Raw genomic sequence first — 25,105 nt, 5'->3', positions numbered from 1 at the left:
AGAGCATGAGAGGGGGGAGGGTCAGAGGGAGAAGCAGACTTCCTGCTGAGCAGGGAGCCCGATGCGGGACTCGATCCCGGGACTCCAGGATCATGACCTGAGCCGAAGGCAGTCGCCCAACCAACTGAGCCACCCAGGCGCCCCACTTTATAGACTCTTAGTAATATAGGTATCCCCTGCCTTTCATCTTGTGTCACTTTGCTTTTATGAAAGACCTACAGCAGTACATGCTTTCGCTAACCGAAAAGAAACTGAAAGAGGACTTTTTTTTATGAAAAGAGGTGAGAAGAGCACTCCGCATGTGTTCTGCAGCAAGCTGGTAGAGGCAGCCCATCCCCTGGGCAGTGAGCGGCACTGCAGCCTCCATTACAAGATGTGTCCCAAGGTAAAGCAGTCTACCAGATGTCAGTTTTGGGGTCTGGGAACTGTCAGAAATTTTCCCATATCAATTAACAGTAAGTGCTTCTTTGCTTTGAGCCATTTCAGCTTCCAAACTGTTTCACAGGAATGCTCGACTTTCAGATAGCAGGAGAAATCTGTAAACTTTATTTTTTTTATTTCTTAAAAGATTTTATTTATTTGACAGACACACACAGCGAGAAAGGGAACACAAACAGGGGGAGCGGGAGAGGGAGAAGCAGGCTTCCCGCTGAGCAGAGAGCTCGATGCGGGGCTCAATCCCAGGACCCTGAGATCGTGACCTGAGCCGAAGGCAGATGCTTAACCGACTGAGCCACCCAGGTGCCCCGAAATCTGTAAACTTTAAATATTATACTACCAAAAAAAAAAAAAGTTCCTTTTAGGAATTACTTCTTGCCTGAAAAGTCTAAGCCAGTCAAACACAACACAACAATAGCCAGTCTGCTGCTTCAGGGCCAACCACAAACGCCCATTTCTGGTGCAAATGTGAGAGAGCAAGCAAGAAACCCTCCATTTCATACACTCACTTGAGCATAGGCACTCTGAGTTACTTTCCTCAAGTCGTCTTGAGCGCCGGTTGTAATCCTCCCGAAGAAGATTTCTTCCGACACCCGGCCACCCAGGGTCATGCACATCCTATCCAAGAGCTGCTCTTTGGTGTACAGGTATTGTTCTTTGGGTAAATACTGAGCATAACCTAGTCCTTTGCCCCGCGGGATGATGGAGACCTGGCAAGCAGAAAACATACAACATGTTGAGTATCCCGCCACCAAATGTTGACCACGAGGTTTACCTATACATCGATAAGCTTGCTGCCGAAACATAAGCATAGCAGCTGGGCAACCCGTCAGCCTTGGCAAGATGAGATCTAGCAGTTGACTGTTCAGAGGGAGTATTTTCTCTTAGAATAACTTCACCTTAGAGTTCTAGAAAGTATTTCTTGTCTTTTTGTGATACACACTTGAAATTATTTAATCTTGACGAAAGGACAGGTGGTGAGTGAGGACTCCTTCTGGCAGCTCAAACATGGCCTAGTTGCCATTCAACTTCACAGAGTCCCAGCCACATCCTTCTCTACAGGACGAAGGGGAAGGCAGACCTAGATGCTCAGCAGCCTTCATTTTCTTTCCTAGTGCTTTTTGAAATGGAGTAAATTCCTTAAATTTAAAAAAAAATCAACTTTATTGAGGGATAGTTTATATTCAGTAAATACACCATGTTAAGTGTACAAGTCCAATGAGTTTTGACAAACACAACCTCCTACCACAACAGAGACAGAAAATCTTTTCTTCGTCCTGCAAAGTTCTTTTGTATCCCTTTCTGGTCAGTCTTAACCCGTCCCCCCAACCCCCTTCACTCCAGCCCCAGCTGGAGATATGTGACCAATCCATAGGGACTTAGTCATAATTTCTGGAACTGCATGTAAATGGAATCATACAGTATGTACTTTATTTTGTCTGGTTTCTTTCACTGTTTCTGAGATTCGCCCACACTGCTATGTGTATTAATAGTTCATTCATTTTTACTGCTGGGTAGCATTCCATTGTATAAACATACCAAACATCCACTTCATTCTTGAGGGATATCAGGATTGTCTCCAGTTTACTGCTATTATGAATCAAGCAGTAAAAGTCTTTGTGTGGACATATTTTTATTTCTCTTGGGTGATTATATAAGAGTGAGACTGTTTGGTTGTACGGAAGCATTTGTTTACCTTCATAAGAAACTACCAAACTGTTCTTCAAAATGGTTATACCATTTCACATTCCCATCATCAACGGATGGAAGCTCCAGCTAGACTGACATTCACCAACACTCAGGACTAACTTTTTAATTTCAACCATTCCAGTGGGTATGTGGTGGTATTTCATTGTAGTTTAATTTGCACTTTCTGATGACTAATGAAATTGAATATCTTCATGTGCTTAATGTCCATTTGTATACCTTCAGATCTCTTGCCCATGATTTCACTGGGTTGCTTATTTTTGAGTTTTAGGAGTTTTTTTTAACATATTCTAGATTCAAGTCCTTTGTCATATATATACTGCAAGATTTTTCAAAATATGTGGCTTGCTTTTCATTTTCTTAACAGTGTCTTTCAAAGACAAAACATTTTCAATTTTAATGAGATCCCATTTATCAACTTTTTCTTCTGTGGTTCATCCTTTTTGCGTACTAAGACATTTTTGCCTATCTAAGGTTACAAAGATTTTGACCTATGTTTTCCTCTAAAAGTTTATTGTATTTTAGCTTTTACAGTCTATTTCAAATTAATTTTTTACATATGATCTGAGAGTTAAGGTTGGCTTTTTTCCCCCATGACACTGAGTTGCCAGAATCATTTGCTGGTAAGACAATCCTCCCCACCTTGAATTACTTTGGCACCTCTGCTGAAAATCAATTAATCAGTTATGTGTGAGGATCTATTTCTGAGCTCCATTCCATCCCACTGATCTGTTTAGTCCCTTCTGCAATACTAGTCTTCATTACTTAGCTATATACAAGGTATTAATATTGGCAGTGTAACCCCTTCAAACTTCACTGTTTTGGCTATTCTAGTGACCTGATTTCCATATAAATTTTAGATCTGCTTATCAATTTCTACAGAACAAGTCGGCTATGTTTACCACAGAGACTGCACTGAAACTATACATGAATCTGGGGAGAACGATGATCATAACATTGCAGGAACACAGTATATCTCTTTTTTTTTTTTTTTTTTTTAAGATTTTATTTATTTGTTTGAGAGAGAGACAGAGAGTTAGAGCACGAGAGCAGGGTGAGGGGCAGAGGGAGAAGCAGACTCGCCACTGAGCAGGGAGCCCGATGCGGGACTCGATCCCAGGACCCTGGGATCACGACCTGAGCCGAAAGTAGACACTTAACCGACTGAGCCACCCAGGGGTCCCTGTATCTCTATTTTTATTTAGGTCTTGTTTCGTTCAGTGTACAGATCCTACAAGTACTTCAATAAATGTACCCCTACATGTTTCGTGTTTTTGGATGCTGTTGTAAATGAAATTGAATTTTTAAAATTTTATTTTCTAATTGTTCATTGCTAATTTACAGAAATACAATTGATTTTTGTATATGGATCCTGAATTCTATAACCTTGCTAATTTCACCTATTGGTTCTAGTGGCTTCTCTGTAGATTATCTAGGGTGGTTATTTATTTATTTATTTATTTATTTATTTATTTATTTTCTAAACTCTACCCCAACGCGGGGCCTGAGCTCATGACCCCAAGATCAACAAGAGTGGTACCCTCTACCGACTGAGCCAGCCAGGCACCCCTATCTAGGATGTTTTCTGCACACTTTATGTTACCTTTTCTGTGGTTCCCTTGCTTCAGGGGCTCCCCCTCCATTTCCAGTGGTCCCCTGACATTGCAAATCAGATTGTGGCTTCCTGTTGTTCGTGCTGCACCAGTATGGGGACTGCACTCAGTTGAAAAAGCAAAAATTTACCAATCTCACTTGATGCACCCATCTTTCAGGAGATTTCCCTTTGGTCTCTTTTTTGCCAGGCTCTCTGGGGTCTTCCTGTGCTGGCATAGTTTAGTGGTCAGCCAGGGAGCCGAGGAGTTTCTACTTGGACTTGGGTCTCAATTCCTCTGTAGCTTTCTTGCTTCCAGGATTTTCCTGTTAAATTTCCAATATTCTTCAAATCCCGAATTCTTTCCTCTGCCACCTCAATATGATAGACCAGCCTTTTCCATCACTGTGGCCACAGAAAAAACCCTCAGGCAAGGAAGCCACGAGCTCCCAATTCTAACCCATTGCAGGTACTCCTTTTCAAAAGGAAATTCTCCAGCTTTGGTCTGCTTTGGACACTGTTCGGTCCCTTTAAATAGCAGTTTTCTTTCTAAACTTTGTAAATTCTTTGCAGGAGGGTTTGCATAACCTCTTCATCCCACCATCATTACCACACTTCTTGACCAAATTTTATATACCTGTCCTTTGTGGGAATGCAATTTTCTCCTTAAGTAATTGCTCACAGGATCAGTTGGCTTGCCTACTGTTCAACACAAACTGCTTTACCTTTAAAAGTGGGTCTGCATGTTCCAGATACCACCCGGCAACTGCATGACCTGCTTCATGGTAAGCCACAGTCTTTTTCTCCTCGGGATGCAGAACCTGGGTTTTTTTCTCTAAGCCTGACAAAATAATAACAAGTTAAAGTCAAAATCACTGCCTCAGTGGCACCGACATAAAAAGACAGTTATACAATCTATACACGCCTTATCTAGAAGGTGACTTAGAGACTAAGCTGCCTATAATTTGGAAATTCCCAACCACGGTCAGACTAAAAATAAAGGACCATCTCCGAAATATACCCAGCTACTTGCAAAATGCATTCATTACCCCCAGGTCCACTAACTCTCTAACTCTCCCACTCTTTTGAGCCATATATCTTGTTTTGGGAAAGAGAAATACAAAATAAAATTCAGCACTTAGGTCAGTTTAAAACATAAAATTCAAAAAAGACAAAGAGGTGTGGAATGATCTCCTTTTTAATCCAGGCACCTGGAATTCTCAAGCACTGGGTAAACAAACATGCATGAAACTGCCTGCTGTCTGTTCCTGATGGAAAGCACACGAGAGAGGAGAACCGAGCTGTTTGAAGATTGAAAATACCTCGCCAGCAAGTTGGCGAGGCCAATGCTACAGCACCCGGCACACTAATCAACTGGCCCAGGGGGTTCCAAGAGCTAGCAGCAGGGTAGACCTGAGAAAATAAACCCAAGAGACGCCCCTGTGTTGGGCCCATGTGTTGACTACAAGCTGGGGGACTCCTAGTCCAAGTACGAGTCTTCTCTGGCCTGGATCAAGGTGGATACTAAACCTCCTCTGCCCCTTTGTACCACAGAAACGAACGACATAGTTTGTACTAATACAAATCGTCACACTGTGACAAACTGTGTTCAAGGTAACCCATCTGAGAGAATTTTCAAATGGTAACATATTAATGAGTCTGAAAGATTAAAAAAAAAAAAAAAAAGAGTGCTATGTTCCCAATGACATAACCCAAGACAGTAATAGAGCTGGAAGGGTGGAGATTTACAGCGGGTGAGTTACTAAGAAGAGTTGAGCAGTTCTTGCTTATATGAGAAAACAAGAATCCTGACCCCCCTGCCCCCCGCTTGATCCCTGGAAGTTTTCATTTCCCAGTATGCTTACTACAGACCAACTGCTCATGGCTGGTTTATAGTAGCTAAGCTGTGAGCAGGTAAGCGTCTGTGTACCTCAGAGCGAGGACCCCTCTTGGATGTGCCACCCTGATGTCTTTCACACTGAGCACTGACTGTTGCCCCACCTAGAGGGCACAGACAGATATGCAGCTTTCACCTGCCTCTACAGTGAATTGCTTTAATCCCACTTACAACTCTATCATCTTAGATTTTTTCCTTTCAGTAATAAATTTCTAGAATAAGTAGTCTGTTCATTCGTTCACGGGTTATTGATGTAGCACCTAATCCAGGTTAAACACATTGCTACACTAGCCTCTAGCATCACTTGATCCTGCTGACGAGTGCTTTATAAACGTGTCTTTGCCCTCATCCTCCATCTCTGGTAACCTCCTGGGTTCCCTTTAGTGGCATCTACTCCTTGTCTTACTCGCTGAAGCACCTTGCGGGCCTGTGGCGACTCCGCTGGCTCACCCTTCTCCCCTCTGCTACCACTGCAGGCGGTGTTTACCCTGTAGGCCCGGCCCCCGGAGCCCTCTCACCCACCTCCACACCATAGGAACCACAGCCTGTGGCACGGTGGTGCGGCAGAGTTCCGCGTGGATAGCTCGCCCCGTCTCAAATTCTGCCCAGCCAGCTGCTGCTTGAAGCACCCCGTTCTTCCCAAGGCCTGTAAGGCTGTCCATTTTGTTTTATTTTTGTCTTTGCCTATTACCACGGGGACTCCTTAAGCTAAAATCCACGACCTCACATTAATGACTACAAAGTTCTCTGCCTTCTGATGCTTCCGTCTTCTTCAGTGTCAGACTCCTTTTATTAAAATATCACTGATTATCATGCTACTCGATGACTCAAGAAAAACCCCACGTTAGTTCAATACTGGCCACAGGACAACAGTTTAAAAAGCCCTTGAGCTTAACATTCAAGGCTTTCTAAAATCTAGACTTAAGCCATTATTTCCAGCTCTGCCTTACTTCCCAAAGGAACTTGAATCTGACTGGTTTACTTTCCCTCCCTGAGACACAGGGTGTTAACACTACCACCAAGCACCTTCTGTTCCTGCCACTCTGACACCAACCTCCTCTTTCAATTGAGCCCGACTTAAATCCCGCCTCTTCTGTAGAGCCCCGCCTGACCACAGCGCCCTTCCCTTCTTTGAATGCCCAAGTTCTGGAATTTCTAGTTATCTTTTTATGGGTGTTAAATTATAAGCTCCCTGGAAAACATGTTATATATTTCCCCATCCTTGCTTGTGGGGTGAGCATTTCCTGGCTAACCAGGTGTTAGAGCTGTTTATCCATCACCTCTACCTAGCAGAGAGCACATTTAATTCATGCAATACAATTTTTGGAAACAGGAAGGTTGTGAGCATTTTCAAAACACTGGACTGGTATAATTCAGGGCAAGACACCTTGCTGCTTGCTGCCCATGAGTGAGGCATGGTGTGGGATGCTGTTTGTCTCAGACTCACCCAAATCAACAGCATCCATCTCCACAAAACTGTGGCTGAGGGGGGTGGGGGGCACCCTCACAGCACTGAGGGAACACAGCAGGTGCATGGCAACCCCAGGCTGGGTAGAGAGACTTTTCTTTGCTTCTACATCTTGCCAAAACAGAGAAACCCATGGCCTCAAACTCATTTTATCAGCCTTTTGACTTGAGTTACATTCAGTTTGCTTACCACCAATCACTCGCTCAATAGCTTGTTCGAAGTGTTTCTGATTTATGGAATCTGAAAGGTGTCTCGCAGCAATGAGGGCCGCTTCATTACAGACATTAGCAACATCAGCTCCTACAAAATCAATGTACAGAACAGCTTACCCACCAAATATACTCGAACTGATTAGTCACACATTATGGATGACCATATCCACAGTCAGTTTCTCAACCAGCAGTAGACTGAATAAGGGTTTAGTATAATATAATTCAGTTTGATTCATGTTAACACTAAGCTGTTCTAGCATTCAGTAGCAACCTGGTACAATCCTGGCCCTTTGAACTAAGATGCAAATACTATTAGTAGTAAGGAGATAATTATAGGCAGCTACCTTTATAGGCAATATGGTTCATGTAACAGTGAACTAAGACAGTCTTTAAAAATGCCCATTAATTAACTTAGTTCTATGAGCTCTGCTGGGAGAGTGACTAATGCGGATATTAGGTAACATGCTGAAATATAATGAAAAACATAAGCATTAAAATAACTCAGTGCATTCGGTTAAATAACAAAAGTTAAATATGTGAAGCTTGCCAAATGCTTTCTAGATCCATAAGTCTTTTTTTTTTTTTTTTTTAAGATTTATTTATTTATTTATCTGAGAGAGAGAGAGAGAGCACAACCGGGAGTCGGGGGGGTAGGCTGAAGAGGGAAAAGCAGACTCTCCACTGAGCAGGGAGCCAGACGTGGGGCTGGATCCCAGGACCCTAGGATCATGACCTGAGCCGAAGGCAGATGCTTAACCGACTGAGCCACCCAGGCACCCCTATAAGTCTCTTTAAAATCACTTTTCAGATAAAGTATATGGTAACTCAATAAACACTGAAATGTTATAAATTCCAAAGTTTAAAGATAAAAAACAAGTAAAGTTAGGACCCTGGGACATTTAAGATGCCTATCTTCTTCTAACCATACACTTATGTATAGAATTCCTTTTTAAGAAAGGCTCACATTTTACATTTAAAAACTCTTGGAATAAGCATATGCAGAGATGCTCAACATCATTAGTCATTAGAGAAATGAAAATCAAAACCATGAGATACCACTAGGGTGGCTACAATCACAAAGACAGGCGATGACAAGCATTGGCAAGAATGTGGAAAACTGGAACCCGCATACACTGCTGGTGAGAACGTAAAATGGCGCAGCCACTTTGGAAAATCACCTTTTCAAAAAGTGATTCAGCAGCACTACTCCTAGGTATATAACCAGAGAAATGAAACGTATGTCCACACGAAAATCTATACACAGACGTTCATAGCAGCATTATCTCTAATAGCCAAAAGATGGAAACAACCCAAATGATGGATAAAGATGTGGTCTATCCACACAATGGAACATTATCCAGCCAGAAAAAGGAATAAAGTGCTGACACATTCTGCAACATGGGTGAACTCTGAAACCACTATGTTAAGTGAAAGAAGCCAGGCAGAAAAGATCATGTTACATAATTCTTTTTATATGAAATGTCCAGCATAGGAAAACCTATAGAAACAGAAAGTAGGTGAGGGGTTGCCCAGGGCTAGGGGTGGAGGGAATGGCTGCTAATGGATTCTTCTGGGGTGATGAAAATGATCTAAAAGTAGACTACAGTAGTTACAGTGTAACCCTGTAAATATACTGAAAACCACTGAATCGTACACTTGTACAATTCACAGATGAATTTTACGGTATTTGAGTTTTGTCTCAATAGAGTTGTTTAAAAAAAACCTCAAGAGGCACCTGGGTGGCTCAGTTGGTTGAGTGTCCAACTCTTGATTTCAGCTCAGGTCATGATCTCAGGGCAATGAGATCCAGCCCCATGGCAGGTTCTGTGTTCTTTGGGGAGCCTGCCTGAGATTCTCCTTCCCTCTGCCTGCCCCCTGCCGCTCAACCAAGGGCTTATGTGCACTCTCTCTCGCAAACAAATAAATGAACCTTAACAAAACGAAACAACTAAAACCCACATACAAATAACCAAGAGGCAGGAGGAAAAGGGTAGGGTATATACGAAGGTTCAACACGAATTAGTAATTGTTCCTGAAGCTAGGTGATGCAGGCAGAGGGGTTCATTATACTATTTTCTTAACTTCTGCAGATGTGTGAAATTTCCTACAATACAAAGGTAAAAATATACACTGAAGAGGCCCCAAGGTGAGAGGTAAAAGTAAACTGGTACCTGGCAAATGTCACTGACCTAAAGGACTTCTAACAGAGAGAGCAGGCTCTGTTCCACTCACCTGAAAACCCTGGAGTCAAGGATGCAAGTTTTCTTGCCAGTTTCTCCTTTTCCAGGGCACTGTCCAGTTTTAGTGGTCTGAGATGAACTTTGAAAATAGAGGCTCTTCCTTTTATGTCAGGTGGTCCTTGAGAAATTATTTTTAAGAGGGGAAAGAAAAAATCACAGTGAAACAGTTACATCTCTCCTCAAAAGAACTGGACTGAACCCAATGAAGATCATCTCACCAATAAAGATTTGCCTATCAAAGCGCCCTGGCCGCATCAGTGCTGGATCTAGAATATCTGGTCGATTGGTGCCTGCCAAAATGACGACGTTTGTTGTTGTGTTAAAACCTAGAGACAATAACAAAAATGCAAGACTTAAAGCTTTAATAAAGCATTTTTTTTTTAAGATTTTTTTTTTTTTTTTTTTTTGACAGAGAGAGAGAGACAGCGAGAGAGGGAACACAAGCAGGGGGAGTGGGAGAGGGAGAAGCAGGCTTCCTGCTGAGCAGGGAGCCCAGATGCGGGGCTCGATCCCAGGACCCTGGGATCATGACCTGAACTGAAGGCAGGCACTTAATGACTGAGCCACTCAGGCGACCCCGTAAAGCATCATTTATCTTTTTTTTTTTTTTTTTTAAGATTTTATTTATTTTTCAACAGAAAGAGAGACAGCGAGAGAGGGAACACAAGCAGGGCAGTGGGAGAGGGAGAAGCAGGCTTCCCGCTGATCAGGGAGCCCGATGCGGGACTTGATCCCAGGACCCTGAGATCATGACCTGAGCCGAAGGCAGATGCTCAATGACTGAGCCACCCAGGAGCCCAAGCATCATTTTTCTAAACACAAATACCAGAGATTTTAATTTATGTAACTATAAGTTGAGAATATGCTGCCCATTTTTTAAATGTCTAAAAAAAAATAAGACTTATTTGAGAGAGAGAGAGCACGCATGAAAGAGTGAGAGTGCATGAGTGGGGGGAGGGACGGAAGGAGAGGGAGAAGCAGACTCCCCACTGAGCAGGGAGCCCAGGGTGGGGCTTGATCTCAGGACCCCGGGACCACGACCCGAGCCGAAGGCAGACGCTTAACCGACTGAGCCACCCAGGTGCCTTCATTTTTAAAATGTTCTAAAACCAGTGAGATTAGAGGAGCCTGGGTGGCTCAGTCGGTTGAGCGTCAGACTCTTGATTTCAGCTCAGGTCATGATCTCAGGGTCCTGGGATGGAGTCCCAGGTTGGGCTCTGTGCTCAGTGCAAAGTCTGCTTGAGATTCTCTCCCTCTGTTCCTCCTCCAGCTCAAGCTTGCTGGCTCTCTCTCACAAATAAATAAAATCTTTAAAAAAATGAAAATAAAATCAATGAGATTAAATTTGCAAACAATGTGTCTAACCTCCCTGGGTCACAGGACAACCCACTGAATATTTGATGACAAGTATCAAACTCCACCTCCAACCTCTTAGCCAGGCTCAGCTTGCTTGGTGCTACTCGCCACTTCTCAAATGTCAGTGCCTTGGCTATAGAGCATTGCCCCTCAGGACCCTGGCCCCAAAAGAGCTCTGGTACTGGGACCCCACAAAGATGGGTCTACATGGACTGACCACCACAGAGTGAGGGAAGAGCTCTACCTTCTTAATCTGGATATAGGCAGACCTCGTTTTACTGCTCTCTGCTTTACTGCACTTCATACATACTGTGTTTTTTACAAATTGAAGGTTTGTGGCAACCCTATGTTGAGCAAACCTATCAGTGCCATTTTTCCAACAGCATTTGCTCACTTTGTGTCTCTATCACATTTTGGTGCAATACTTCAACATTTTCATTATTATTACAATACTTTATTTCATTATAATTACAATACCTCAACATTTTCATTATCATTATTATTTAAAAGATTTATTTGAGAGAGAGCGAGAAAGAGAGCACAAGCCAGGGGGAGAGGCAGACTCCCTGCTAAGCAGGGAGCCCTATGTGGGGTTCGAACCCAGGACCTGAAATCATGACCTGAGCTGAAGACACATGCTTAACTGACTGAGCCACCCAGGCACCCCCTTAGTTGTTATTTTTTTAAAGATTTTATTTATTTATTTGAGAGAGAGAATGTGAGAGAGCATGCATAGGCGGTGGGGGGGGGGGGGAAGGGGGAGAAGCAGACTTGGGGCTCGAACCCAGGAGCTGAAGGCAGACATTTAACCAACTGAGCCACCCAAGCAACCCCATTTTCATTATTGTATTTGTTGTGGTGACCTGTGATCAGTAATCTTTAAGGTTATTATAGTGTTCGTTTTAGGGCACCACAAACTGCACCCATATAAGTGAACTTAATTGATAAATACTATGTGTGTTCTGACTGCTTCAGCGACTGAGCATTCCCTGTCTCTCTCCCTCTCCTTGGGCATCCCTATTCCCTGAGACATGATATTGACATTAGGCCAATTAACAGCCCTACAGGGCCCTCTAAGTGTTCAAGTGAAAGGAAGAGTCGCATGTCTCTCACTTTAAATCAAAAGCTAGAAATGATTAAGCTCAGTAAGGAAGGCACGTTGGAAACTGAGATAAGACTGTAGACTGAAAGCTAGGCCTCTTGTGCTAAGCAGTTAGCCAAGGAGTGAATGCAAAGGGAGAAAGTTCCTGAAGAAAATTAAAATGCTACTCCAGTGGATACATAATGATAAGAAAGCAAAACAGTCTTACTACTGATACAGAGAAAGTTTGAGTGGTCTGGATAGAAGATCAAACCAGCCCTTGAGCCAAAGCCTAATCCAGAGCCAGGCCCTAAGTCTCTTCAATTCTGTGAAGGCTGAGAGAGGTGAGGAAGCTGCAGAAGCAAAGTTGGAAGCTGCCACAGGGTGGTTCCTGAGGTTTAAGTAAAGAAGCTGACATAAAAGTGCAAGATGAGAAGCAAGTGCTGATGTAGAAGCTGCAGCAAGTGATCCAGAAAGTCTAGCCGAGATAGTTCAGAGTGGCTATACTAAACACCTTCTGATGTAGATAAAACCGCCTTGTATTGGAAGAAGATGTCATCTAAGACTTTCATAGCTAGAGAGGAGAAGTCAATGCCTCCCTACAAAGCTTCAAAGGACAGGCTGACTCTCTCGTTCGTTGCTAATGTAGCTGGTGACTTTAAATTGAAGCCAGTGCTCATTTACCATTCTGAAAATTCTAAAGAATTATGCTAAATCTCTCTGCCTGTTCTCTAGAAATGGAAAAACAAAGCCTGATGACAGCATATCTTTTTACAACATAGTTTACTGAATATTTTAAGCCCAGGGTTGAGATAGCTGCTCAGAAAAATATTCCCCTCCCAATATTACTGCTCACAGACAATGCCCTGGCCACCCAAGAGCTCTGATGAAGACGCTGAGATTAACGTTGTTTCGTGCCTGCAAACATAACAGCCATTCTGTAGTGCATGCATCAAGGAGTAATTTGGACTTTTAAGTCTTATTTTTTAAGAAATACATTTTGCAGGGCTGTAGCTGCCATAGATAGTAGGAAGGACTCCCCATGAAGAACATTTGTGATGCATGGGAAGAGGTCAAAATACCAACATTGCCAGGTGTTTGGAAGAAGTTGATTCCAACCCTCATGGATGACTCTGAGGGGATCAGGACTTCAGTGGAGGTGGTAACTGCAGATGTGGTAGAACAGCAAGAGAACCAGTATTAGAAGTGGAGCCTGAAGAGGTGACTAAATGGCTGTGATCTCATGATCAAACCCTCATGAATGAGGAGCTGCTTATGGATGAGCAAAGAAAGTGGTTTCTTGAGATGGAATCTATTCCTGGGAAAGTTGCTGTGAAGACTGTTGAAATTACAGTAAAGTAGGGCACCTGGCTGGCTCAGTTGGTGGAGCATGTGGCTCCTGATACTGGGGTTATGAGTTCGAGCCCCACGATGGGAGCAGAGATTACTAAAAAATAAGATCTTTAAAAAAAGGCGGGGGGGAGGGGGCGCCTGGATGGCTCAGTCGGTTAAGCGACTGCCTTCAGCTCAGGTCATGATCCCAGGGTCCTGGGATCAAGTCCGTGTGGGCTCACCGCTCCACAGGGAGTCTGCTTCTCCCTCTGCCTCTCCTCCTGCCCCACTTGTACTTTTTCTCTCAAATTTTTAAAAATTGCCACAGCCACCTGGCCTTCAGGAGCCACCACCCTAATCAGTCAGCAGCTGTCAACACTGAGGCAAGACCCTCCACCAGCAAAAAGATAACAAATCACTGCAAGTTCAGATGATCATCAGCATTTTTCAGCTATAAAGCATTGTTTAATTAATTAAAGTATGTACATTTTTTAAAGACACATACTGCACTTACTAGACTACAGTATAGTGTAAACATAACTTTTATATGCCCTGGGAAACCAAAACATTCATTTAACTCGCTTTATTATGATATTCACTTTACAGCGGTGGTCTGGAATGGAAGCCTCAATATCTCCAAGGAGTGCCTGTACAATGCCCAGCTCAGTCACATAAAGCAGTTCAATACTCAGCACTGTACTACCCTCTCTGAGCACACAACAGCATCCATGTATCTTACAGCAAGCAGCATTCTTATATGCTACAAACTGGCTTTCCTAATAAAAGAAAAAGCTGACTAATGTGGAAAGATTGCTACTCTCTTAGTAGGAGTATTCAAAATCTGCCAAATTCACACTTGGTTGTGTATGGGTTTTCCTGATGCTTCAGAATGATAAATGGTTTTAAGAATGAGACTTGGGGCGCCTGGGTGGCTCAGTTGGTTAAGTGTCGACTCTTGATTTCGGCTCAGGTCATTCAGGGTTGTGAGATCAAGCCCTGTGTCGGGCTTCCTGCTCAGCAGGGAGTCTGCTTGAGACTGTCTCTCTCTCTCTCCATCTCCCTGTCCTTCCCCCAACTTTGTGCTCATGTGCTAAAATAAATATATTTAAAAAAAAAAAAAGAGGGGCGCTGGGCTGGTTCAGTCGGTTAAGCATCTGACTCTTGGTTTCCACTCAGGTCATGATCTCAGGGTCGTGAGATTGCGCTCCATGTTGGGCCCTGTGCTCAGCTCAGAGTCTGCTTGAGATTTTCTCTGCCCCGCCCCCTGCTCGCTCTCTCAAATAGATAAAATCTTAAAAAAAAAAAAAGAAAAAAAGAATGAGACTATAATTCTTTTGTAGATCATTTCCCCAATTTTTCCCTTATTCAATAACAGGTAAAAACACCACCTTAACACCAATATTAAGTTATGGCAGGCTGCTAAGTAAGAATATTTTGCTATTCTCTGTACTGGTACAGAAGAGCTTTGAAAAAGGGCTGTTTTAGAGAACGCTTTTTAAAAATTTATACTCTCAGCATAAGGATTCTCACTTTAGAATATGGAAAACAATTAGAAAGTGTAGTTTAAAATATGAAAAGACCTTCAAGATGGCAGTGGCTGGGTGGCTGAATGGCAGAGAGAGGTGAAGGCCCCTACGAGGTAGAAGAGGCCGAGAATCGTCCCCTCCCCACTTCTCACAGTCCCAGGGGCCCAGCAGAAGTGTTGTTTTTTTGTTTTAATGAACAAGTAAACCATACAAGTTGTCAACATGGGATGGAGATCTACATCATCCACCAAGAGTGGAAAATTTATGAACCCCACAGACCAAGCCCAAAGAGAGAGTTAAAGAACAAAAAACTGCATGATGGTACGAGCTGCAGTTTTGAAGATGAAGGATCCCAAAGAGATTATTCGGGACATGGAGAAACTGGCTAAAATGGGGTTTAGCCCAGCACAGCAACCACAGTTAAATGTGAAAGTGCTAAAAGACAAGCGTAAAAAGCTGCGTGAGACCTGTGAACTTACTATTCTACGACTCTACGAAAATAAGAATCCGGATATTTACCGAGAATTGAGAAAGCTGGAAGCAGAGTATGAGTAGAAGAGGGCTCAACTTAGCCAATATTCTGACGCTGTCCAGAAGGCTCAGCCTGTGGAAGTGGAGAGTATTCCCCACCAGGGACGCCACAGGCTCCTTCCAACATCTAGATCCGCGGGACATTCTACTTCCTGGTGCCCAGTCACCCTTCATCCTTAAAAAGACCTCAGCCTATGGGCCTCCAACACAGGCAGTTTCTATACTTCCTCTTCTTGGACATGGTGCGCCACGTTTGCCCCCTGGCAGAAAACCTCCTTGTCCCCCCCAGGCTACCACCTCCTCAAGTCTTGCAAATGTATGCCGTAAAGGGGGCTCTGCCCTAGAGCTTCCCCCTTGTAGGCAGGATGAAGAGATGTTATATAGCCCGGAATGCTCAACAGGCTCCTGATGATGATGTTTCCAGCACAAGATGACTGCATCAAGATAAGCATGATGACCATACTGATGACAGTGACACTGACAGATCAGATGCAGAGAGTGAAGGGGGTGAATTCGTGCACCATGATGATCACAAGAGAGACAATAAGGAAGAAAAAAAGTCAGGTCTGAGTGTAAGATTTACAGATATGGCTGGAAAATCAAGGAAGAAAAAGAACATGAAGGAGCTGACTCCCCCCTCTTCAAGCCATGATGCTTCGAATGGCAGGTCAGGAAATCCCTGAGGAGGGACAAGAAGTAGAATTTTCAGAGGATGATGACAAAGAGGATTCTGATGATTCTGAAGCAGAAAAGCAATCACAAAAATGGCAGAAAGAGGAATCTCTTTCTGATGGCGCATCTACTGCTTCTTCACAGCAGCAAGAATCTCCCCCCGCCCCCCGAGTCTGTTCCTCTTTCTCAGATCCAAGCACCTCCCACACCAGGACCACCTCCAGGAGCTCCTACATTCCTGAGACCACCTGGAATGCCGGGACTGTGAGGACCTTCACCCTGACTTCTGCCTGAAGGCCCACCACCAGACCAACCCCCTGGCCCTCCCCCAGGTCCACCTCCAGGTCGGCCTCCTGGCCCTCCTCCTCCTCAGGGACCCTCACCAAGGCTACCTCCCCCTGCACCTCCAGGTATCCCTCCACCTCGTCCCGGCAGAAGTGCCCACCTTTGGTGCCTCCACCTGGACCTGCCCTACTTTTTCCCACCAGCTTCCTTGCTGACCCCAGGGGGTGTTAAGTTCTCCACCTGACGATTCAGCGACCCAAGGCGGATGATACAAGCGCAGCCCCCACTGAGAAGAAAGCCATGACAACCATCAGTGCCAAGTCATAGGTCACTAATCCCAAGGCAGATTACTCGATTCATGCCCACTGCGTTGAGGGTACATCAGGAGGATAAAGGGGCCACTGCTGCTCCCCAAAGAGGATGATTCTGCTGTGCCTCTAGCCAAAGCAGCTCCCAAATCTGGTCCATCTGTTCCCGTCTCAGTGCAGACTAAGGATGATGTTTCTGAAGCTTTCACGAAGGAATGGAAGAGATCCTGCAACAGTTTTTAATGCCACAGCAGGTTTCTGTTCGCATCAGTGGTTCATGGGGAAAGAGGCGCTTACTAAATTTAGTGAAGGAGCGGCTTTCACTGTCAAGGTATTTTTAAATTTCAGTTCAAGGAATATCCTAAAGTTTAAGCCTTGTTCAGAATTTATTGCATCTAAGAGAGGATTACTTCATTCAGAATAGACTGGTTATTGAAGCAGTGCTGCTAACATCCATTCCCTTTCATACCACCATTTTCACCCCCTTTGTTCCCCCTTCTCCAATTATTTGGAAACCTGTGATCGGGGGTGGGGGGATCTTTGTTATTTATTTGTTTTGATTCTCTTCTTGTGTACAGTGGGCACTGGAGTAGAGATTTCTGAAAAAAAAAAAGTTTATTTTACCCCATCTTGCCTTTTGTGTTTGAGTTATTTTAGTATTTTCTTCCAAGTATTTTTGCAATCCATTAGTGAAGTGGATCACAATGTCATTTACTAATACAAAGTAAGATATGTGGGGAAAAAATGTACAATCCTTTGATTAAAATTATTTCCCACCGACCTAAACTTTGAGTATTTCATGGACTAAATGTTCTACACTGAGAAAAAAAATAAAATACAAAAGACTTGAATATTCACCATCCATTTCCACAAGCAGCTGATTGAGTGTATTCTCCTGCTCACTCTGTCCCCCGAAGTTGCCTCTTCCTCTTTTCCTTCCCACGGCATCTATTTCGTCAATGAAGAGAATGCAGGGGGCGTTCTTGCGAGCAAGGGCAAATAAGTCTCGGACCTGGATAAAAATATATACATTAGAGTCACTTGACAAGTGAATATTATTTTCCTCCTACTAAAATAAGCATCATGCGGGGCGCCTGGGTGGCTCAGTCGTTAAGCGTCTGCCTTCGGCTCAGGTCATGATCCCAGGGTCCTGGGATCAAGCCCCACATCGGGCTCCCTGCTCCGCGGAAAGCCTGCTTCTCCCTCTCCCATTCCCCCTGCTTGTGTTCCCTCTCTCGCTGTGTCTCTCTCTGTCAAATAAATAAATAAAATCTTTAAAAAATAAATAAAATAAAATAAGCATCATGCTTCCATCCAATAGGAAATCTTTGTTACATACTGTACTGTACTGCACATATTTAAAATGTTATAAGCAAGGAGGTGGCAAATGAAGTTGATGGGTAAATGATTTAAGGTGAGCAAACATTATTTCTATAATATCATAAGACTAACAATATCCGCTATTTTTTTAGAGCAACTTATTAATGCTACACATTTTTGCCCTATAAAAAGATAACACTGTAGAACTGTAAACTTTATATTCAGTTTAGAAGTTCAAACTACTCTGGGGTTTGCATTTCATGCCCAAGGCAGCTGTTAACAAGCAGACACTTAATAAAAGATGTAGGCAGTACATACACACACAGCAAAAGCAGTGACTTACCCACGCCCCCACAGTGATCACCCCAGAGCATATGGTAGACAGTGCCCTGCCTTCAGCCCTGCTGCTACAGGAGGCCCCCATACCTATATTCTGTCCTAATAAACATGTCCCCTCAGGCCACTAGTTCAGGTGGGTTGAAGGATTGGCCGTCCCCATACCTCGCCACCAGCAAAGAGTTCAGAGTTTCACACTAAGAGATCCAGAAACAATCTCCTATGACTCACATCCCTCTTCACCTCACTCACCAAAGTCCAAGTCTCCTTGTCACCTTTCCTGCCTGGACTTCCAGGTTTTCATTGCTATACTTCTCTGAACACATCCTCTAGGGTAACTCATGTCCGTCTAGGGTCTCCCCCTCTGAACTCCAGATCTGTGATCAACAGACCCCCACCCTCTCACACTCTTCCCTAAATACCTCCTTCACCCTCTTGCCTGAACTCAAATTTGTCTGTCCCTGCAAAGCTCTCAACTAGAAGGGGTTTTTGTCTTTCCCTCAGGGCCCATGGGAGTTGAAGTCTATCTCACATGCCATGACTACTGCCAAAATAATTCTGCTGAAAACCCCTGCTCGTGGAGGCTCTCATCGTGGGGCAGACACATCACCCTCCTTGTTGCAGTACTCCTTGGGCCTGATTTCCCACTCTTCCACCCCACCCCCACTGGACACTATTTTCTTAGTGGTTCCTGGTCGGTCGGTCCCCTGAAGCACCTATTTCAATCACCTTCTGTTCCGCTCTGCCAAGGTTTCCCTACATAACCAGCTTCCCAGTCTACTCTGACCCCCTCCTATCGATCTGGCCTGCTCATGGGCTCAAGCCTCTCTGACAGCTGGCTCCTCTTAGGTCTCCAACCCATTAGATTCACTGCTTCCCACGACCCACAGCCCCTCTCCTGTCTTCAGTCACCCCCACTGCTCCCGCCCATATTAGATTCCACAGTCCAACGTCATTAACTCCTTCAGACTCCCCCAGCTGCCTGACAAGACTCGTATGAAACCACCTACTCTACCTAAGATGCCATCAGTGGTATGACACATCATTAATACATTTGCCACTGACAAAAAAAAAAATGCTGCCAGTTGATGGCACAACATCTAGTCATTGATCATATGCTATACCCTAATGTTTGGAAAAGCAACTATGATAGCACTTTACCTCTCTGAGGTGTTAAAAAAAAAAAAAGTCAGCATTTAATGAAATACACAAGAGTAAAAATTTAAGTGCTGCTTTAAAAACTAATCCATACTCTCACTTCCTGATTTCAAAACTTACTACAAAGCAACAGTAATCAAGACTGCAGTACTGGTATAAAGACAGACATATAGGTGCGCCTGGGTGGCTCAGTTGGTTAAGCGTCTGCCTTCGGCTTGGGTCATGATCCCAGGGTCCTGGGATCGAGCCCCGCATCAGGCTCCCTGCTCCACGGGAAGCCTGCTTCTCCCTCTCCCACTCCCCCTGCTTCTGTTCCCTCTCTCGCGGTGTCACTCTGTGGCAAATAAATAAATAAAATCTTAAAAAAAAAAAAAAAAGGCAGACATACAGGTCAACAGGATAGAATTGAGAGTCCAGAAATAAACCCGTGTATCTATCTATGGTCAAAGGTGCCAAGACCATTCAATGGGAAAATCGTCTTTCTAACAAATGGTGCTGGGAGAACTGGATACACACATGTGAAAGAGTAAAGATGGACCCTTACCTTATGCCATATTAACTCCAAATGGATCACAGATCTAAATGTAAGAGCTAAAACTATAAAACCCTTAGATGAAAACATGGGAGTATTTATGACTTTGGATTTGGTGACAGATTCTTAGCATACCAAAGTCCAAGCAACAGCAAAAAAAATGGATACACTGGTCTTCATCAAGATTAAATCCTTTGTGCTTCACTATCAAGAAAGAGAAAAAGCAAACCACAGAATGGGAGAAATTATTTGCAAATAATGTATCTGATTAGGATTTAGTATCCAGAATATACAAAGAACTCTCACAACTCAACGACAAAAGGACAACCCGATTAACAGACTACACTAGTCTGGGCCAGGGCCATCTTTAGCAACTCCATATTTGGGGGGAAGCTCAGGGGGAGAGGATGGAAGCTGTGCCATCCTAACAGAACAAAGACTTACTCTAGCTGGACCCACACCAACAAACATCTCCAAAAACTCAGATCCACTAACGGTGATGAAAGGGACGTTGGCTTCTCCAGCTGTGGCCTTAGCCAGCAGTGTCTTCCCAGTGCCTGGAGGACCAGTGAGAATGGCACCCTTCAGATATAAAACAGGAAAAGTATCTTTAACTAGAATTTCAGAAAAGTAAATTGCATATCCATAAACAATTCTGAGATAGAAACCTGTCTAAAACTCTACTGACATATACTAAATGTTCCTTAAACATCTGAAATATGGCAAAACATTTTTGTATTAGTAAGAAAAGGATTATTAGAGACTGGTTTTAAAAATTTAGTAAGAATGTGAAATCTTAAATACTTCACTTACTTAATAAGATTTTTAGTGTTGCTTTTCAGACCTTTAGACTTAAGCTGAATATCTACTAATAAACCAACCGAGGTTTACTTAAATAAGTCAAGGAGACACAGAACAACACACTCCCAAATTACACTTTGCTTACTTTCTTCCCTTTAAAATTTCACAAATGAAGTAAAAATCTAATGACCAATTGTGAACATAGTTAAAAAGAGAAAATGTGCTTGCTCAAACAGTGTAATTATTTAAGCTGTGGAAATGCTTAGGCATGATGTGCAAACAGCAAATTATAAAATTATCAAATATGACTTTTTATCCATACAGTCAGGACATGGAAATCAAGGAAATGATGACTTCCTTTACAAAGGATTCCTTTAAAGTAAACTTTATTAATGGATTTTTTAAATAATTAAGCATTCTTGATTCATTTACTTAATGACTGAGCCTGGCCCTCAGAATACAAAGATGAGTAAGGCCAGCCCATCGCCAGCAGTGGGCATGGGGATGTCTCCTTGGCAGGGGGGAGGCCAGAATTAGTGTTGTCTATCTCTTCTCCACCAAATCCTGTGCCATGAGTCTGAGTCCCAGGTACAGGCAGAGTCTGCTCAAATTTGCTCAGGGAGGGATAACTGGGTGACAGCAGGGGGCAATATGCTCTGGTGCACACTTGCTGAGAAATGGGTTATCTAGATCCGACTGAAGGGAGAAGAAAGGCAAATCAGGAAAGGCTTCCAAGGGGAGAGAACACAATCTTTCCAGGAATATACACACTATATGCAAGCAGAAACATTCCTACAGAATAAATGACCTGAAAAAACCCTGGAGTAAAAAGCAGACTGGTAAGATAGAAGGAGAAAAATACTTTATCCTAAGTAATCAAACTTCATTAAAATTATAACTTTAGAGATCAAGAAGTAATTCAAAAGATTTTTGGGTTAATCAGTTGAAAATAATCTTCTGAAAATTCACTTTACCTTTGGGATTTTTGCTCCTAGATCTTGATATTGCTTTGGGTTTTTCAAGAAATTCACAAATTCCATTATCTCTAGTTTGGCCTCCTCACAGCCAGCCACATCTTTGAACTTCACATCTATCTCATCCTTCAAGACTTTGGCAGTGGTTTCTCCAACACTGAAGAGTCCACCCATCCCCCGGCCTGTCCGACCAATCCCGGCAGGCCCTCTCCGGATGGTGTAGAGTAAGAAAGCGATGATGAGCACCGTGGGCAACATGCTCAGGAGAAACGAGCTAAAGGAAACCACAGACAATACTGACATGTTTTTAAGTCTGTTAACCTTTGGCTTTGTAAACGTTTTGCAAGATAAACTTTTTCGTAACTACTTAGGATATAACTGTATAGATATTCTATTTTTAGAAAACCGGAATATTCTAATATTTTGTCTGAGGCACAAAGAGAATCTCAGTGCCTCGATATCACTGACATAGAATTGCAGAAGATGAGACCAAAGAAAAAACTGTTCTTTATGCGCGGTCTACTGAGATTTTCTCTCTAGCCCCATAATTACCACTTATGCACAATACAGACCCAACTGTAATTTACTATCACTATATCTGCAGTTCAAAGAAACTTCTTTTGAATTACTCACTTAAAATTTTTAACATTTTTAACATGATCTGGTGTTAGCCTGGGCAGAAATTCCAGTTCTCTTACTGGAATGCACTGACTTATTCTAAAGAGATGTCTTCCAAATATCAAATCCTTGCTAAGTTAACAGCAGATCAGCTTCCAAAGTCCCGTGTACAATGGGGACAGCTATCTCTTGGTGAGCACTGCACAGGCCGCTCTGTGCAGCTTGTGCAGACTTAAGAAACGGACTCCCAGGGGAGCAATCATTTACCCTTCAAACTCGTGCCTGCTCTGGAGGACACTGCTCAGATAGGACGTAAAGCCGGGGGATACCTTTTGCCTGTCTTAGTAAATTTCAATACAATCATGAGTATGGATATACTCGCATTGGTTAATATAATGCAATTTAGCTCAACTTACCCTAAGAAATTAGAATCAAAACCTTGTGGACAGGTTAGCTCAAAAAACAAAACAAAAAACAAAACCAGAATCAACTTTCTAAGTTTTCATCTTTTACAATATTTTAAATGCCCCTACAACAGGCAGTAAGAACTGAGAGAACTTTACCTTTAGTTTATTTCTGGAGAGAAAAAAATAAGACACCGACAGTAAAAGTTCAAGGAATGGTGCAACAAAATTTTCCGTAATGTTTCAGCAGCAAAGTTAACCGATTATACGACAGCCCCGGGGGGCCGAGGGATATAGTGTTATGTGAAACCACCTCGATAGCTCTCTGGATCTAAATACGGAGGGAGACTGTAGGTCTACACAAACTGAGATGCAAAAAAGTCTCTAAAACAGAGTAACACTACCAGCTCGATTAGCACACTAGCAATCTGCTTTTCTGCTCTTTTACATAGTCAGAAAATTTAAGATTTCTTTCTACTTTTGCTCTTGAGCTGGTAACTCTACAGTGAGGTACACTTCGATTCGAATGGAGTGACTGTGAGGAAATCTACCCCAGTGTAGTATGCAGGTGAGTACCCAAAGACAATATAATCCCCACAGAACTGAAAGACAAGAGACTCTTGAAATCAATGGGCCCTTCTTGAAAGACTCAGACTTGTAAGTGGTCTTATTAAAGACAAATAATCCCTAAGAGAAGAAGCAAGTTCTGACAAGAAAGGAAGAGTTACTTAAAATTCTTGGGAAACTCTGAAACATAAATGTAAATGATGGTTAAAAGACCAAAATGTCACTCTTTCACACAACGGGGCTCTTGATGCTAAAATCCTACTAAAGGATGGTCATACCCCAATTTATCACTTAATCAAAGATAAATATAAATATGTAGAAAAATCAGTCATGAGCAAAACCCAGTAAATTACCAATGATTTACAAGAAGTCTGGCTACACCAAGAAAGGCCTGTTTGAGAATGTGGTCTGTAACCTGCCACCTGGTAACAGAACACACAGTGAGCCGTGCAGGACACAGTCAACAGTCTTCTTACCCATCACTTTCAGCAATGTAGACAACAGGAACCCGATTCTCCCCTTCTATGCCCAATTCCTGCTGTAAGGTTTCCAGATTCCGCTCAAAGGTGTCCACACTGCCAATATTAAACCAGACGTATTGCTATAAAAACACAAAAACAAAATATCCTAAGAATGAAAGCAAAATTTAATTTACTGGGAGGTTCAACTTTTAAAGAATTTCTCAGAAATACTGAAAATTCAGAAATTGAAAAAAAAAAAACCAATAATAAAAAACTGGTTTTAATGATGCAGCAATTAAGTTTCACTCAATGAGAACACTTGGCAATCCTTGCAAATAAGCATTTCTTAAGCAATATTCCTTAGTGGTTCTACAACTACAAACTCAAACAAATGAAAAATCTATTTAAAAAGACAATCCTTTTCGTAAATATGTGTCCTTTTCCTCTTCTTCATTTCCCACATATTTCTCAGCTGCCTATTTCCAAACTAAAAACTAATGTGACACAGTAACAACAGCTAAAGTTTACTGAGCACTTACTGTCAGGCATCGTTCTTAGTCCTTTATAGACATGAACTCTTTCAATCTTCAGAACCACCCTAAGTACGTACTGTCACCAGAAGTCACATTCAAAATCTGAACATTAGGAAGGCATCCCACCACCCAATGACAACAGAAGCATTCCTCGCTGTGCCAGACATTACTCTTCTATTCACCTGATTTGGTGAGTTACCGAGGCCCTAGGGAGGAACAGCTGAAGGGTTTGAGGCAACGGCTACTTACCCACCAGCTCTAGTACGTAAGTATTCCCGTTGCTCTAGCTGTTTACTGGGCGAAGATCAGCCCTCTTACCGTCCCCATCACCCCACAGATGAGAAAACTACAGGGGTGACTTCACTTGCCCATGATTACAAATCTGGTAAGAGGCTGGATCCGAACCTAAGCAGTCCTGAGCCAGCGACCCTAACTGGCACGTCACACTGCCTCTCTTCTACCACCACACACATACTTACCACAACAACTCACACTTACAGAGTTTCTAATATACACTCTAAGCACTCAGCGAGTAGTTGCATTTTATAGCACAAAAAGACCCTGTTCCTCCTTAAACCTGCAATCGCTTTCAAAAGATTTTTTTTTTAAATCAAAACAATAAATCTAGGATATAAAACTTCAGACAATTCACAGAAGAGAGTAACATGTCATCCCATATTCCTCCCACCAACCAGTGCTACTGAATGGAGGATATCACTCCGGTATTTCTCTCCAAGTATCTCAAAACAAAAGATGG

At 42.9% G+C, this 25,105-nt stretch overlaps 1 protein-coding gene and 1 pseudogene across 5 annotated transcripts in view; one reads left to right on the top strand and one right to left on the bottom strand.

Moving 5' to 3' along the window:
• Positions 1-25,105, bottom strand: part of AFG3L2 (AFG3 like matrix AAA peptidase subunit 2) — a 44,501-nt gene that overhangs the window by 5,684 nt on the left and 13,712 nt on the right. For 3 of the 5 annotated variants that reach the window (XM_045887088.3, XM_045887086.3, XM_045887090.3), the window contains 9 exons: positions 23,831-23,955; positions 21,766-22,039; positions 20,435-20,572; positions 17,503-17,656; positions 9,772-9,879; positions 9,546-9,671; positions 7,291-7,401; positions 4,462-4,577; positions 948-1,148 (listed from right to left, as the gene is read on the bottom strand). In XM_045887088.3, the coding sequence (XP_045743044.1) occupies positions 948-1,148; positions 4,462-4,577; positions 7,291-7,401; positions 9,546-9,671; positions 9,772-9,879; positions 17,503-17,656; positions 20,435-20,572; positions 21,766-22,039; positions 23,831-23,955 (1,353 nt within the window). The remainder of the gene's footprint in view (positions 1-947; positions 1,149-4,461; positions 4,578-7,290; positions 7,402-9,545; positions 9,672-9,771; positions 9,880-17,502; positions 17,657-20,434; positions 20,573-21,765; positions 22,040-23,830; positions 23,956-25,105) is intronic. The other 2 variants (XM_045887087.3, XM_045887089.3) reach the window with 2 other exon arrangements.
• Positions 13,653-17,506, top strand: LOC123852779 (WW domain-binding protein 11-like; annotated as a pseudogene).

The sequence above is a fragment of the Mirounga angustirostris genome, unplaced genomic scaffold (genome assembly GCF_029215605.1).
Source record: "Mirounga angustirostris isolate CCGP_5_RB_7025 unplaced genomic scaffold, mMirAng1.0.hap1 SCAF_14, whole genome shotgun sequence".
Lineage (NCBI taxonomy): Eukaryota > Metazoa > Chordata > Mammalia > Carnivora > Phocidae > Mirounga > Mirounga angustirostris.
This window is presented reverse-complemented; position numbering and strand designations above follow the sequence as displayed.